At 48.1% G+C, this 15,961-nt stretch overlaps 1 protein-coding gene across 1 annotated transcript in view; it reads right to left on the minus strand.

The window, feature by feature from the left end:
• Positions 1-5,432, minus strand: part of BSN (bassoon presynaptic cytomatrix protein) — a 74,923-nt gene extending 69,491 nt beyond the window's left edge. The window contains 3 exon segments of the mRNA XM_040590523.1: positions 3,502-3,837; positions 3,839-3,902; positions 5,386-5,432. Of these exon segments, the coding sequence (XP_040446457.1) occupies positions 3,502-3,837; positions 3,839-3,902; positions 5,386-5,432 (447 nt within the window).
• Between the last annotated feature and the right edge of the window lie 10,529 nt (positions 5,433-15,961).

The raw sequence follows: 15,961 nt of genomic DNA on the forward strand, positions 1-15,961 counted from the left end.
GTTTTAATGAGAAATTAAAAACCCTAGTAGAATGCTAGGGCTGCAATACTGCATTTAAAATAACACATCTCCATTCAAAAAAAACATTTCCTACACATGAGTGTAAGCAAACTGTCACATTTTACCAGGCTGTTTCATAACTTTGTGTCTTTAACGGTGCCACCACAACCCCTGCTTCACATTTCCCCCTGCTTCAAATAACTGCCTACGGCAAGAGCACTGCCCTTTACGAGTAACGTGAATGAATGGGAAATCTGGCACACCAGCACACCACCAAATTGAAAAAGATGACAGCGGTTATTTCGGAGCGCGGAGATGAACAGAGGGAAGAATATGATTATCTACATGTAAAATACAGAGTGACACAGGCAGCAGACAGGAACTTTTTTGCCCTGTCTTCTGTTTGCCCAGTCTTGTGAAACAAGAACGAGCTGGTGCTCAAAAGGCATAGAAAGACAATGAATAAAAAAAAAACAAAAAAGTTTTTTTTTACTTTTTTTTTTTTTTGCTCAGCAAGGAATCAGCTCAAGATGCCATAGAGGACAACTGCTTCATCATGGCAATGCACTACTTGCCTTTAAGACAAAATGCCCATCAAGCCATGTGAAAAGGAATAAAAAAAAAAAAGAAAAAGAAAAATAGTATTTCAAAGGAACGTATGTGCTTCTGAGCAGACGGTGTCACCTAATTATCCAGTTAATGGTGTTTTGCTAGGAGGTACAGTTAACACTGAAAAATCTGCTCTTGGTATTGCAAGTGGCAGGATGGAACATGATGGACTACAGCTCATACACGAAGTCTGTTGTTATTTTACTTATATATGTAGATATATATAAAAGCTATTTTATAGCATATATATCTACATAGATATATAAGACATATCAAGCTTGCATAAACATGTTATTCTCAAAACCAGGCTCTCAAAACGGTTTCAGAAATCATCACACCAAACAGGTACTGGGGCTCCCAGCCTGCCACACCAGCGGTTTCTGGCAGTGCCACAGATGGTGCAGCAGAGGATGTACCAAGTAAAACACAATTTTGGTTTCTCTTGGGTTCAGTTTTCTTAGAAAAATGTAATATTTTTGACAATTTAATCCCACTAGAGCGCCTTGAAAGCAGAAAGAGAAGTTACAATTCCATATCTACTACAGCACAGACTAGAAACAAACTATTCACATGAAAATATATTCATAAGGAAATGCAAATAGAAAATACACCCCACAAATCACCTCCTCAGCAACGCTGTGCAGCCACCCTGCAGCACCGGCTGGGTCTGAGGGACCAGGCTGGATGGATGATTTTCCCTGTGAGGATGGTCAAGCAGTGGAGCAGGTGGGTCCATCCTTGGGAGCTTCTGAGACCCAACGGGGTAAAGCCCAGAGCTCCCTCACCTGACTCTGCTTCGAGCAGAGGTTGGACTCCGTGACCTCTGGAGGTCCTTTCCAAGCCAGCTACTACCATCAAGGGAGAGCAACCTCCGAGCTGCCTCCCCTTAACGCTTTTTAACACCACCAGACTGCTTCAGACACCTTCCTATGTGACTCTGGAGTAGCAGCACCAGTAATTAGGCCAAGGAAAGCGAGTCACCCTTGAGCAAGGCAGTAACCACCGCCGCTCCCCAGCCAGCCAGCACAAGCTGCAGACACTTCCCTGGGACAACTGTTCTCAACCTCCAGCACCCTCAATGATCTACTTGCAATTCCTAAGTCATAATATGCTTGCTGTTGAAATGCATATTAAACTCAGACCAAACAAACAAAAAGTCACATCTTTTTTTCATCCCAGGTCCCATTTTTTTGATTTGACGTTTAAAAGTGTTCCGCAGTCAATTGCGTTTCAGAGGGCACAGAAGCCCAGAGATCATCATAGAATCACAGAATGGTTTGGAAAGATCATGCAGTTCCAAGCCCCCTGCCACGGGCAGGGCCCCCTCCCCCCAGCCCCGGTGGCTCCCAGCCCCATCCAGCCTGGCCCTGAGCCCTGCCAGGGTCGGGGCACCCACAGCTGCCCTGGGCAGTGTGTTCCAGCGCCTCGCCGCCCTCACGGGAAAGGATTTCCTTCTAATAGCTCATCTAAACCTGCCCTCTTTTAGCAGAGGGCAGATTTAGATGAGCTATTAGGATATTAGATGCTAAGATTTAGCATCTCTAAGATGCTAAAAGAGGTGGCCCAGAGATGCCAAGCAGAAACTCTGTGCACACGCATTGTAATGTGGGCACCTGCAAGAGACTCGGAGTTTAACCCACTGTGGGCAAGTTCTTGGGGCAAGGCAGAGGAGACAAGGTCCAGGCTGACCAGGAACTGACCAATTGATGCATTTTTGTTTATTTGCTGGTTAACTGATACTATTCAGAGCAGTTGGTCAACTTGCAATGCAATGCTTCGACAACAAAAGAAATGTTTGGCAAATCTATTTAAAAGCGAAACAGAAAAGTGGCCCATGGCATTTCCTTGCAGGAGCCTGAACTGCCACCCCAGGGCCCTTCATCAAGATCTGAGACCTTACAATGATGTTTGCAGGGGTAAATACCTCTTTACAGGGGTACAAAAGCAGTACCCAGCTGATTATGTCTCACTATACCGGGGTATCATCTACCCCAACTCTCCTTCCACCAAGAAAAGGGACTGGAAGGCAGGAGCATCTCTCAAACAACAGTGTTTAGAAACCACCGTGTCCGGTGTCAGGAGCAAGCACTGCGTGCTTACCAGGAAGAGCAACCGGCAACAGAACGGGGTACCCAGGGGACCCCGGTGCCCGAGGCCTGTTTTCTCACACACTGCAATAGTACAGTGGTTTTCCAAAGCGCAGCTTAAAGTTCATGTTTCTCCCGAGAGCAGGAATCCCCGTGGTTTGGCTCTTAATAGCTGCACGTTGCATCCACGATGCTTCCCACCCTGCGTGGGGGTCTCTGGCCTGACAGGTTGGCACAGAGAGCCCCAGACCCCAGCCAGCCCCAGCACCCCCTGCTCGCCGCCGCTGCCAGATCCGCCTCCGGGAGCCCTGTGCATCCATTTCGCACATCCCACGAGACGCTCCCCCAGCGAGGCATCATCTTGCGCACGACTTCACACTTCTCTCCTGCTGCCGAGCATGATGCTGTCTGAAACTCATCCGCCACCAAGACATCATCACCTGGGATGAGTCAGGGTCTAAGATGCTCAACACCTTGGGGTTGCCAGCAACCCCTCTGCTCCCCTCCTGCTGTTGAGTCCTTCGATTTCAGGACAAGTTTGTGGACGTGGACCCCAGCCAAAAATTCTGGAGTCCCAGTAACAGAAACTGAACCTCTCTAGTGATCTACCATTCCCTTTTAACTGATTACCTCCTGGGTCTCGTTAAAGATCACATTATCACCATTATCCCCTGATTAGCCAGCAGAGCCCTCGCTGTTGGTCAGTGCTTTGCTTGGAGAAAGCCAGAACCTCTCTTTGCAAGCCTTGGCAGCAGCCACCCCCCAGCCCCACCCCGCGGGGGGTGCCCGAGGAGGGCGGCGTTACCTGGGTGAGGTGCGGGTTGGGGTTGAAGCCGCACTGGTTGCAAACTTTGCTGTGACACTGGGTGCAGAGGTTGAAGTTCGGCTGCCCGGGGGAGGAGGTCAGCTCCGTCGTCTTGCATATGGGGCAGAGCGTGCTGCTGGGGAGGGGGGCGATCTGTGGGAGCGAGTAGGGAGAGGTAGGGGTGCTGCCCCGGTCTGGGGACACTGAGGGAGACCTCCCCGAGCCCTGGCTCCTAGCGTCCACCTGCAGCATCTTCCACGGTGCCTCTGCCGGCGCTCCGGGCTGGCCCCGGCCCCTCATCTCCTGGGGGCTCTGGGAGCTGGGCACCGTCTGGGCGAAGGGGGGGTGGCGCTGACCGCTGGCCTGCGGCCTGATCCAGCTGCTCTGGTCTCCTCAGCGGGCTGAAACGTCATTAAAAACACACACAATAAGCCCAAGTTCAGTACATTCAAGTGATGCCAGTCAATGCAGAAAGCACCTACGGCCCCCTCAAGCCCCCCAAAGCCCCAGCCCAGCCGGCGCAGCGAAACCACTCCACGGGGTGGGGAAATCGTTCGGATCAGCAGAAGGAAACACTTTACCTTACAAAATGAGGCACAATTTCGGCTTTGTCTTATATAACCCAGCAGCAGAGATGTAATTGAATTATTCGGCACATTCCGAGTTGAACTTCAGTCAGAAAGTTGCACATAAAACGCGAATGAGAAGTTGGGGGCAGCTCAGCCCCCCCGCCAGCCGGGGCTCCCCAGTACCTGCCCAGCACAAACCAGTGCCCAAGGAGGCGGCAGCAACACGGGTCTGCAGGGAGCTGGCCAAAGCGCGATAAACCGTCCTCTCACAACCTATTTTCACGCCTGGCTGTGAAGTTGAACGCCTGCAAAGAGCCCTGATTATTGAAGGGAAGGGGTCAGGACCCGACTGCCAAACTGCCCCCGTGCAAGCCACAGGTGAAAGCAACTGAGGGCTTGTTTCCCAGGGGCCACAGCAATGGGAAATTAAGAGAGAAGGCATCAGGTCTGCTTTAGTAATCATTGCTAAAGCCAGAAGCACAAGGGCTTGCATGAGCTGGCTGTCCCCCTGCTAAAACCATCTTCTGGGTGATGTGAGTCTTCGTTGGGCAGAAAACCAGTTGGGATGCATCAAGTCACCAGGACAGGACTATGAAACCTCCCTGTGAAAGCACAGCCACCTAGCAGAACCAATCCTGAGCTCAGCATCACACCTGCTGCTGGTCAGGCAGCAGTCCCACAGCCTGTGTAGGATGCTCAGCACCCCATAATGTATGTCCTTTGCCACCCCAAGGAGCTCTGGGACAGCCTCAGCTGCAAGAGCTTTGAGGTCTTGTGCTGCAGAGCACGGCACGAGATCCTGCACACCCCACCGCCCACGAGATTTCAGTGCGGGTATCTTGTAACATGCTGCTGATGGACCACAAGTGCATGAGAAAGAGGAAATGTCTTCCATTGCAGATTTAAACTACAGAATAATTTGGAGCGCGTGCTTACTAGTAATGCCCACAATATTTCTCAAATAAGCAGAAGCCCTAATACCCTCACTACCTGTGATCTACATCTGTTTAAGGAAAAATATTACCCAGAATCTCAAATTTAATAAATTGTTGATTTACCCAAGCAGGGTCTGACCTTAAAAAGGTTTAAAAAGGGAACCTAAATGTATAAAACTAATGAAATTCAAAGTGCATGTTGCCACAGTAATGGGAAGTTGGATGAAAATAAATATTAAAATAGCACTTTGGGAATACTTTTCAGCTGCAGACTGAAACCCAATTCTCTGAAGTAGGAATTGCACAATACTAATAAAGCAAAGCAATAAGGGAGTAACTGATCTGCTCCAAACTAAAGAGCAAACCACACCTGACCCTACAGCAAGACGCTTGCAATCCGTGTCACCTGCACGCACTGCTCCTCCATCGCTGACACTGACCCCTGAGCTCAGAACGGGGATTTGCCTCCTGATGTTGAGGGCTGCAAAGCTGCTGCCCCATAAAACACATGGCATCTGTGGCTGGTGGGGATGGGAGAGCTCAGTCCCAGGCACCAGGACAAAGTACTGTCAGAAAGCAAAATACATTTACTCTCCTTAATTTTAATTCTTATGAAAACAGCATTTATGTACTAAAACACATACTATCCTAATGATGTATTAAACAACATTTAAAAAACATTACTTTTAAAGATTAATGTATATATGGTCAAATAACAGTTGTTTGGAACAAGAGAATGGTTATCCCACTGCAAACTTCAAAATTCAATTTATTTTCTCCCCAGTTGACATAAAAAAACTCTTTGCCACCGAAAACTGGCCTTGACCATGGAAACACCACTCAACCACAGTTTCACTTCCCAGCTCAGTGAAAAATGGGGAAAACTTGCAGATGCTGCCCACAGCAGAAGTGTTGAGCAGTCTGTTGGCAGTTACCACCCATCTTTGCAGCTGGTTTTGTAGTGCTAGCAGTCTGGCTTGTTTAGTTCAAGTACCTTTCTTTAAAGAAAGTGAATTCTTTGCTTAGTGACTTCTTTGCAGCCGATCAACATGAGAAGCACTGTACCTCTGAAGCTGCACTCCATCAAGAGGAGCTGTCACACAAGGCACAGACAAGTTCACTACATTTCCTACCCAAAACAGAGTCTGGCTCTCTTGAAAAAGCAAAAACCCACAAGAAAAAAAAATACACAAGGTGCTGTTACTTTCCCTTAAGCATCATTCCTGGCACAGAAAAGGGAGGAGGGCAACTGGGCACTCGCTGTGCTGCTCCAGAGATGCTCTTCCAGCCTGGGATGGAGCTCCCTCCCAGCTCCCTTCACCCTCTCATGTGCAAAGAAACGCCATGTGCCATCTCCATCCCGCTCCCAGCAGCCGTTTCACTCTGTGCACTTGTATCACCACTGCATTTATTTATTTTATAATTATCCAAGGTGCCTCAGTCTTCCCGTGACACAGGCTGGGCTGTCCCTCACTTGCACGAATTGAACACGTCTGTGAAATTTTAAGACCAGAAGGCGTCATCTGGTCTGTCAAATACAGTACATAAATAAAAGAGAGATGCCCCAGGAAAGAACATGAGAATAGTCATATGGAATCAGACACAGGCCCATGCTCGCTGCACCTTTTGCTAGGATGCTCCAGTGTTTGAATGTCTTGTACCCATCTACAAATCTTATTTTTTCTGTTCTTACACAAGTCCAAACTGCAGCTCATCTCCTTTTCTCATTACAGCCTTTTATATCACTGACAAAACTATTAACTAGCATTGGGCTGCTAACCAGTTCCAAAGGAATTCCCCCCAATGCCACTAGATCATTCATTAACAATTAAATTCAGACGTCTTAATAAGGCAGCACTTCACCTGTTTGATGGGGGCTGTACTGATTTTGCAACACCCTAATTGTTGAATGAGAAATATTGGGCAATACTCAGTCAAACGCCTCTGCAGGGTCCAAATCCAGCAGCACTCTCGCAGTTACCAACAGAGTTACAATTTTGTTCAAGTAAAGAATATCAAGTGCATTTGACTAAGTTCATTAACAATTATACCAGGGAAGTTTCCAGATATTATATTCTAGCTATTAATGCTTTATAAAGAGAAGGTCAGGCAGGCAGCTCTATTAATCTGCCCAGAGTCACCAGCAGATTGAGCAGCTGGGAAGATTCTGTTTTCTTCTGTAATTTTTTTATTTATTTTTAAATGGAAAACCAGTGGCTTTCTGCTTGCTTTCTACAACTCCCTCCATTTTCCAGCACGGAGCTGACACAGCACCCACCCGAGCCATAACCAGCCGCCTGCCCCAGCGCAGCCCAGCCAGCCTCAGCAATCCCACCGCCACCCGCTGCTCCTCCACCTCCTGCCCGACCTTCTCCAGGTTGTTGGAGCTGAACCGACAGTCCTCTGAACACGGGGCATCGAGCCGACCACGGCAGCTCCGTGCTGGGATCTGCTTTCCGCAGGGGGAATACAGCATCCCCCTACGCAGGAGCACGGGGGGCAGTGCCAGCAGCCCGGGACCCGCTCCCCGCTCCCCTGCGCGCCCCCGCCGCCGCTCCCACCTTCCCTGCCCGGTGGAAGGGAGATCTGCCCATCTCTCGGCACAAAGCATCGCCCAGCACCCACAAAAACGAACCCTCAGCCCTGCGCAGGGGAGGCGGCTGAACCACCAGGTCGCTCGCCACGGAGCCCAGAGCTAGGAACCAGGCTGAGAGATCAACCTGCGCCCAGGTCTGCCCCTCCAGCCGCTAACTGCGGTTAAGAAGGTGCAGAACTTCCCTTGTCCCACTCAGGATACGACGCTCACCTTGCCCCTTAGGGCCGGTGCAAACGTTCTGAAAGGCTGGGAGGAGATGGAGAAGGACTAGGAGGGACAAGCTGACCGAGATGATCAGAAACACGAACAGCACAATGAAAACCAAGGGTCAAAGCCGTTCCTCGCAAAATCGAGCTCAGCGGTGTAAGATGTCACAAGCACCTCTGATTTTTTTATGCCTGATTTTTTCCCTTCTGTAAAAATGATGGTTTTTCACTGAAATAACAAGAATTGGGAAGGCTTTAAAAACAAAATCCTATTTACAGCCAAAACACATGTTAGACTGTTTGTTGGTTAATCAGAAAAAAATTATTTGCCCTAAACCTAACTTTCGATGGCAGGGCAGTGACAGTGAAAAGCTGTCAGCAGCTTCAGGAGAGATGAAAGCCATACAACGACAGAGCGTTGGTTTACAACTCCATTCCAGTAAATTGGTACAGCCTTCTCATTTGGGAATTCCTAGGTGAAGTCAGGGCCTGTAGAAGGGAATTGCTCTAATTAATTCAAGTAGGTTCATTGGTGCCACTTAAAGCCAAGACCCAAGCTTGCAGCCAGCATCCCAAGAGATGCCAGTGGGTCCTTTTTCACACAAGGTGCTAACTTGGGAGCAATAACCATCGCAAGGTAAACGCCACACCATTAACGCCTTTGCTATAAAATCAAGTAATAATAATACTACATAAAATCTACACACATGGCTGGTAACTCGAGTCTTGTTCAGGCGTGGTGTGTGGAGGAGTTCAAGAGAGAGCATGTGCGTTGGTTTTCTCCTTGTTTATTGGTTTTCTCCTGATTTCACGTTCCCCTCCTTGAACACACTGGCTACATCCATCTGCTCAGCTGCCACCAAACCCCGGCAGTGCTCACATCCACAAGGGCTTGGCTTTTTTGGTCCAAGTAAATCTTTCAGGAGCTGCGGCCCTTTTATGCATCTGGGAAACATGGATTGCATCCCTTTCTCTGCCTGGTTGCCAGCTGAAATGGGTCCCTGCTCGCTGGGCAACCGATCTAATTACTGCGTTATAGTATATAAAAAGAACATGAATACAAATAGCACCATCACCATCATTTCACAAAGGGCATGCCCTGCTCAGGCTTTCCAAAGAAGAGCTGGGTTTGTCTGTGGAAGGGAGCTCCTGGCCTCACATTTATATCAAAAATAACCAAATGGGGACAAGCAGGTCTTTTGTATTAGCAGAAAAAGAGGGAAAACAAATGACTGCTTACCTGTGGTAAAACCAAGGGTGTGAGAAGCAAACAAATTAAAGCATGAAAAGAGAGGTGCGTAGACACTCACACCCAAAAGAGGGAGGCTGCATTAACGAAGAAGAATTAGAGCTGCTCAGCTATGAGCAGAGATTTGACCTAGTTGGTTCGACTGAAACTTGATGTGAACATCCACATGACTGCTTCTAAGAATCACTGAATATAACCTATTTAGAAAAAAAACCAGGTAGCTAAGCAAAAGGGCAGTTGCACTCTAGGTCAAAACAGCACTGGGTTTGACTCAGAAAAACGTAATTCCTAACACTTATGGGTCGGCATAGGAACTGGGGGGGGATAATACCAAATATTAGCTACCACATACTGCCTATCAGCAAGTCACAGTAGAAAATAGGACATGCGACCTTTTAATAAATAAACAGAAAAAGAAGCGTCTGATGTGGAGGGTCTCCAGTTTCAGCGACGTGAACTGAAAATCTAATGTTAGCGACGCCAAAACATCCGCCAAGCTTGGGAGTTTTATCGGTGGCAGCTCTGCAGCTCTAAAGGTGACACAGCCACAGGGAATTACGCATCAGACCCTGCCTTGACAAAAAAAAGAAGCAATTACAGAATTAAAAATCAGCACCTGCTTAAATCCAAGTGCCCCTGACTTAATTACATTTATGTTCCTGCAGGAAGGAGTTCATGCTGGAAACGTGTGTACTGGATGGTTTAACAACAGCGAATGCCACACAGCTGAAAACAAAATAGAACGTTTGAAATGCTGACTAGAAACTCTCAGGAAATACTTCATTGGGTGGCAACGCAAGCACTCTTGTGAAAGGCCACAGTCTTTCAGGACTTGCTTTTGAGCAGTGGAAAAACCCTGTTCCCTGCAGCTTTGGGCTCCAGGGCTGCTTTATCCCCATCGAATAAGACGCAGCCTCTCTCAGGGATTTTTCCTGTGACCGAGGCAGCCCTAACATCTGTCTCCTGATGCTGAACACTTGAGCTCCTGCTCAAGGCTTTCACCCAGTCTGGACAAACATTGGGCTCCCCAACCCCCACCCACACACCCGTTCTCATAAATGTAGGGGAACACGATCTCCAGTCCTCTGCCTCCCCGACAAACCCACTGGGGCTGGGGTTCAAGGAGGGGCAGACACAGGTATAAGCCACTTGCACTTAATGCACCAGACAAACGACCTTTCCCAGAGGAACTGCGTCCCAGCACGGTGCTGCCGTGGGGCAGGCAGCACTGCGATGCACGGCGTGCCACCTCCCGCCTCCAGCCCCTGGTTTTGCAGAAGATACGCTCAGCGCTGTCGCCAGCTTTCCCCTTAGTTTAAAATGCAGAAGTCTACGCAATCCACGGAAAGGTAACAGGAACCAGAAGTTTTCCAGATTACATCCATGTCATAAGTGCACGACCAGGTGTGCTGCAAAGTCAAGATTAGGAGAAGCCTCAGTCCACCACAAACCAGTTATGCTCCGTCTTATCAGCATCACATCTAGCTCAACAGAATCAGCACAGGCTAGCGCATCAGTGTCGCTCACGCTGCTGTACGAAGCGCAGCTGTTGAGAAGCATCTTCCATCTTATTAGCTGAATCCTACATACCGAAAGAGGGGTTTATGACTGATTTAAGCTCTAAATAAATATTTACTTGCTTATTTTCATGCCTGCGCAATGCCTTTTTGTAAATGTTTGTGAATCATGATCAGCTGCAGTTGGACTAGATGACAGTTGTAGCTCCCTTCCAACTAAGCTATGCTACTGCTATTCTATTCTAATTTTGCTACATAGCAAGTAAATACTTAATTTACACCTAACTTGGCCCTGGCTGAGCTAAGAGCAATCTCCCTTAGGGCACTCTGCAACATAAAACCAGAGCAAGGGCTGCTCACACCCACCCGCCCGGCATCCCCAAACTTCTCTCCAGAGAATCCCAAGGTCTGACATCTACTAGTCACCCTATGTAGACCACGATGAACATCTGTGCTGTATGCAAGGCAGCTGATACCCACAGAGTTCAGAGCAGCCTCTATGAACCCCAAGCCCTGAACTGGAGTCAGGGGAGGCTTTTGCATATCTCTCACAAGCCCTTCCAAGCCAGAAAGTCACTGAGTGACCTGACGACCACAACATGCTGCTCTGGGGAGCTGCTCTTTCAGTGCCGACACCTGAAATGTGCAGCCACCACTGTCAGGATCTTGGCCAAGCCCATCACAGCCACCAGCAACTGGCATGACAGAAGAGCCTGCAGGTGATGATCTCAGTCCAATATGTATCAAAGAGGTTTCTTCTGAGAGAGCTCTACAGGAGCAGGCACACAGAAGGTTAAGAGATGTGAATGGGTCTCCTCCTCGAGTGATACAACTGTTGCTGAGAACATTTACGGTCTTGAACTTCAAAGCATTAAAATCTCTCAGGGATAAGTGGGGTGTCTGATATCCATTCTGCCTCGGTGTCAGGGAAAATCTGTTTCCCCTGTGATAGCAGAAAACTACATGTAAATCTTCTAGAGACAGAGGAGAAGCCACTTCTTGCTCGTGTTGCAATTAGCTGCATGGCAGCAGAGGAGCGGTACAGCCAGCTGCTGGGAGCAGCGGGCACAGATGCAACAAAAGGAGCCCTGGCTCCACCGTGCCTGCAGCAACGCTGTCCCTGGGGTGAACATGGAGCTAGTAGAGAGACCCACAGGATTTCTCATCCAACATCTGCATCTCTCTGGGCACTTAGTAAGTACCTGGAAGATGTAAAGCAAGGAGGAACAGCAGCTGTTCCAGCGAAAGAGTGCGGTCGGTGGGTCAACTTTGGACCATCAGTGCAGGCGGAGACCAGCCCTGGAGCCCGTGGGGGGAGCTGGAAGGAGAGGAGGCAGCAGGCACCCCAGCCGCTGGCCCCAAGGGTGCTGCTGAAGGGGGGGATGCTCAGCCCACCTGCCCAACTGCAACATCATTAAATCCCCCGCCGAGTGCACCAACCTCCACATTAATTCAGGCGAGCACCGGGGGTGGCCACGCTCGAGCGATGCTGCAGGCTGGAGAGTAAAGCAGGCTGCTGCCTGCAGAGCTCCTCTCCTCTTTATTGCAGGACTTGGAAGGTCTGCAAGGAATGATGAAGAGCCCTGCCACAGAGATATGGCCCTGCGACCAACGCCAGGGAGCACGTAGAGAAAGGGCAGCTGAAATGGTGACAGATGTTCCCCAGAAGTCACAGTGAGGTGCAAGCTCGAGGCGTCTCTTCAATGTGATTCCCACCTGACTGTTTGATGTGTGGCCTCTGTATCCTTCCCCAGTCCAACATTGCTGCGAGCAAGTCATTTATGCATGTTAAAAATTAGATAATTTATAAGGGGTCATGACAGTCCTGAAAATATTGCAGGCACCAGAAAGGATGAGTATGACAGGTAGAGTGCCCCGGCCAAGAGGCAACCGCTCCCCTCTGCCTCCATCCACTTACATCTCCTAACCCAGCTCTAGCAATTAAATGGTAGAAGAGCTGATTGCCACAGCCATGCGTAACGCAAGACCTTTGTCCCAGCGAAACTAACAGCATGAATTACCGCACTGTATTTATAAAAAGCCAGCAAAGCTAAAAGATAAACCACGTCATGAAGCTAAGGAATTTTTATGGCACAGGTTCATGAAAGCTTATCTTGTAAATCTATGACTGTAACTCCCCCCTCCCCGGAGAGCCTCTCTGATTTTAATTGGCAGCAATACAATCTTTTGTTTAGGTTGTTAACTATTCCCTAAAGCAATGCAGAATAAAGCTGCTTGCTCCTGACTTAGCCCTGCGACACACACACACACACACACACACACACACACACACACGCACGCACACGCATGGTGCGTGCTCTGAGATGCCAGAATTGATGCCAGAAGCTTTCAGTAAGTGACCATAACAGACCCAGCTTCAACCTATTTGCAGGGCTGCAAAAACCACAGCCATACACATGACTAATATTCAGATTTAATGGGGGGAAAAAAATTAATCAGAAAAAGTGAGAAAGTTTGTTAAAAAGAACTAAAAAGCAGCAGGTGGAAGGGTAAGAAAGGGAAGTTTCCATGGCACCTGTTAGCATACCAGGGCCTCAGGCAAAGCGTACGCTAACAAGAAAGGGTTTAAGACATGGCCATAACATGGAAATATAATTAAAAAGTGGAGCAAATAAGGCTACAGGAGTGAAAGTAAAATTTGTATCTAGATGAGGAAGAAAAACCAAAAAAAACCCCAACATTTTGACAAATCAAATTTAAAAACCTAATTCAGCATACAAAAGAATCTCTTAAGAAACAACTCATAAACTGGGCCAAAACAAAAAAGATTTTCTAAGACTTCAGAAATAGGAAATCTGCCAAAGAATCTGGAAAACTGAAAGACGACTGAAATGCAACAGAAATATTTAAGGAATGCAAGACTGTAAAAGAAAAGGTAAATCCAACCTTTGCCACCCTGTTTGCTAAGGAGAAATTTATGAGGGCTCCCACAACCGCTTCATATACAGGATTAGCCTGAAAAATCAGTATAAGAAATAATTAGGATAAAAATCTAGAAGGAAAGGAGGGGGGGGGGGAAGAAGTAAAAGATGGTGAAATAAGGGGAAGCCTTCTTATGGGTTAATGACTGATCACAGTTTAGGATGCCAAGGATGGAGGCAGATGGTCAGGCTTTCCCAGGGAGAGAGGCAGGACCCTGCCATGGGATAAATGGGATATATTCATAAATGGCCTGGGAAGGAGGGGAATAATGAAGGGACAAGTTTGCTGAGCCACGCAAATTCATACAGAGTATTCAAAGCTAAAACTGAATGCAAGAAGCTTTGGAAGGCTCTCCTGAAATGGATGTCTCAGAATGCCGTGGCAGGCGAAATCCAAAGTCAAGAAATGCAGAGTAATGCATAGAAGGTAAGACAATCATAGCCATGCGTAGCGATGGGCTCTAAAGGAGATCTTGCTGCTATGCAAAGAGTTCTTCAAGCCATTTTGGAAAGTTCTCAGCAAATGTCAATGTAATGCTCATCAACAAATATAGAATGATCTCCAAAAAAGTACACAATTCAATTATTTTGGGAAAAATGCGTTCTGGAAAGCAATTCTAAGAAAACAGCAGAGGCAGCCCATTCCCTTGACTTGCTTCTGGCTTTTTCCCCCCTGGAGAGTGGCACGAAGGTCCGGTTTCGCAGGGCTCCCTTTTGAGTTCCAGGCTTGACCCAGCCCAGGAGCCGGAGGGGTTCTGCAGCTGTTGGCCCACTGCGAGTGCGTGCTCTGACACGCAAGCGGTTTGCTGCTGGCACGTAAAGAGGGGTCAATGCCAGGGGTCTGGCCCCACCAGGACAGCATTCACGGTCCTGTTCACAGCACCCATGGGTCCCCATGCTTCTACAAAACCTCCAGCAGCAAGAAGTTTGTATTCAACCATTAAGAAGCTGGGAAGACTGCAGGGCCCTTTTTTTGGATGAGTTCCACCCATGCTCCAAAATTAAAAGCTGATGCAAAAAAATGTATCATTATCCATCTCCGTGACAGCTTGAGTCAACCGAACTTAGCCCGGAACGAGGAGCAACATTCATTCCAGGCATAAAAAATAGGAAGATCCATCAGAAAGAGAAGTGCTGTTAAAAAAGAGGCGGTAATGACATACCAGAAAGAAACCAGCTTGTATTTTTAGAAAAAGGAAAGAAAAGCTCAGTTAAAACTGCCATTTCCAGGAGAGGAAACTGGACTGCCGTGCTGCGGAGAGACAAACAGCTTCTGGTGACTGCAGCGAGCAGCAGCAGAAAAATCCTGACTTTGCACCCCTATTTGTTTGAGCCTTGGCAAACAAAACACAGGACCTACGGGGGTTTTTTGTTTGTCTGTGAAAAATTGTAGCATTTTTATCCACCCTCCAACTGTATCTTTGCACCTCCCAGCATTTTGGCCATCTCATAATTCTCCCTCTAACTCCTCCCCGGGGCCGTTTAGGTCCTTGATTTGTTGTGGTGGGTGTTGTTGCCTCAGGTTCCCCGGAGAGCTGACATCTGAGGTGTGGAAGAGCACTCAAGAGAGGATCATTTGGGCAGGGACTCAGGAAACAGTGGTCAACTCATGCCCTAGCCCAAGAGCTGCAAGCACCGTGCACGTAGAGGGGCTCACGGCAAAACCGACGAGCCCGCACCGCGGGGAGGAGAGCTCCGTGTCCAACACGGCCAGGCGCCACTTAACGAAAACATCACATGAGGCTGCATTGGTCAGAAACACTTCCCAGCTGTGGAAGTTTCTCCATCCCTGACGTTCTCCTCACCAGCACACGCAGTCCAATAATGTCTGTCATTGGAGGCGAGACTGTGGTTGCAAGTCCCTGCTGGGGACACTGCCCCGGGGCTGCCACAGCTGCCTCGCGCAGGACAGGGTCAATGCAGTTGTTTGTGTGTCTTAGATTTGCACCTTCTGGTTTTCGGAGATTTGAATGAGAAGCTCAAATGTGACTGGAAAACCAAACTCAGAATTAGTTACATTTTTGTGTGTTATTCACAACAGGAAAGATAAAGGAAACCCAAAGAATAATACATTACCAATACTGTCAGAGACACCATCAGCTTTAATATTTCAAGCTGTTCAGTTAAAATGTACTTTTGAAATAGGAGAGTCTGAAATTCCCCTGCCCAATTCTTTACAGGATCAAAGGAAAACACTTCTCCAGTGTCTGCAATCCTTTGAGGCGCCTTGTCCCCACATGCATTTCCCTGCCGCACACACCTCAGACCAGAACATTTGTCCCCAAAGAGACTGACGCATCTGCCCGTGTGATATATCTGTCCTCGTGGTCCCATTGAAAGGCTTAACCTTGCAGAAATGGAAGCAGGTGAAATTTAAGGCTGAGAAGTTCACTTGATAAGTGAACCAGGTTTTGGATACGTTGATAAGTAGAAGGCATTTTATTTT

The sequence above is a fragment of the Falco naumanni genome, chromosome 4 (assembly GCF_017639655.2).
Source record: "Falco naumanni isolate bFalNau1 chromosome 4, bFalNau1.pat, whole genome shotgun sequence".
In the NCBI taxonomy this organism is placed as follows: domain Eukaryota; kingdom Metazoa; phylum Chordata; class Aves; order Falconiformes; family Falconidae; genus Falco; species Falco naumanni.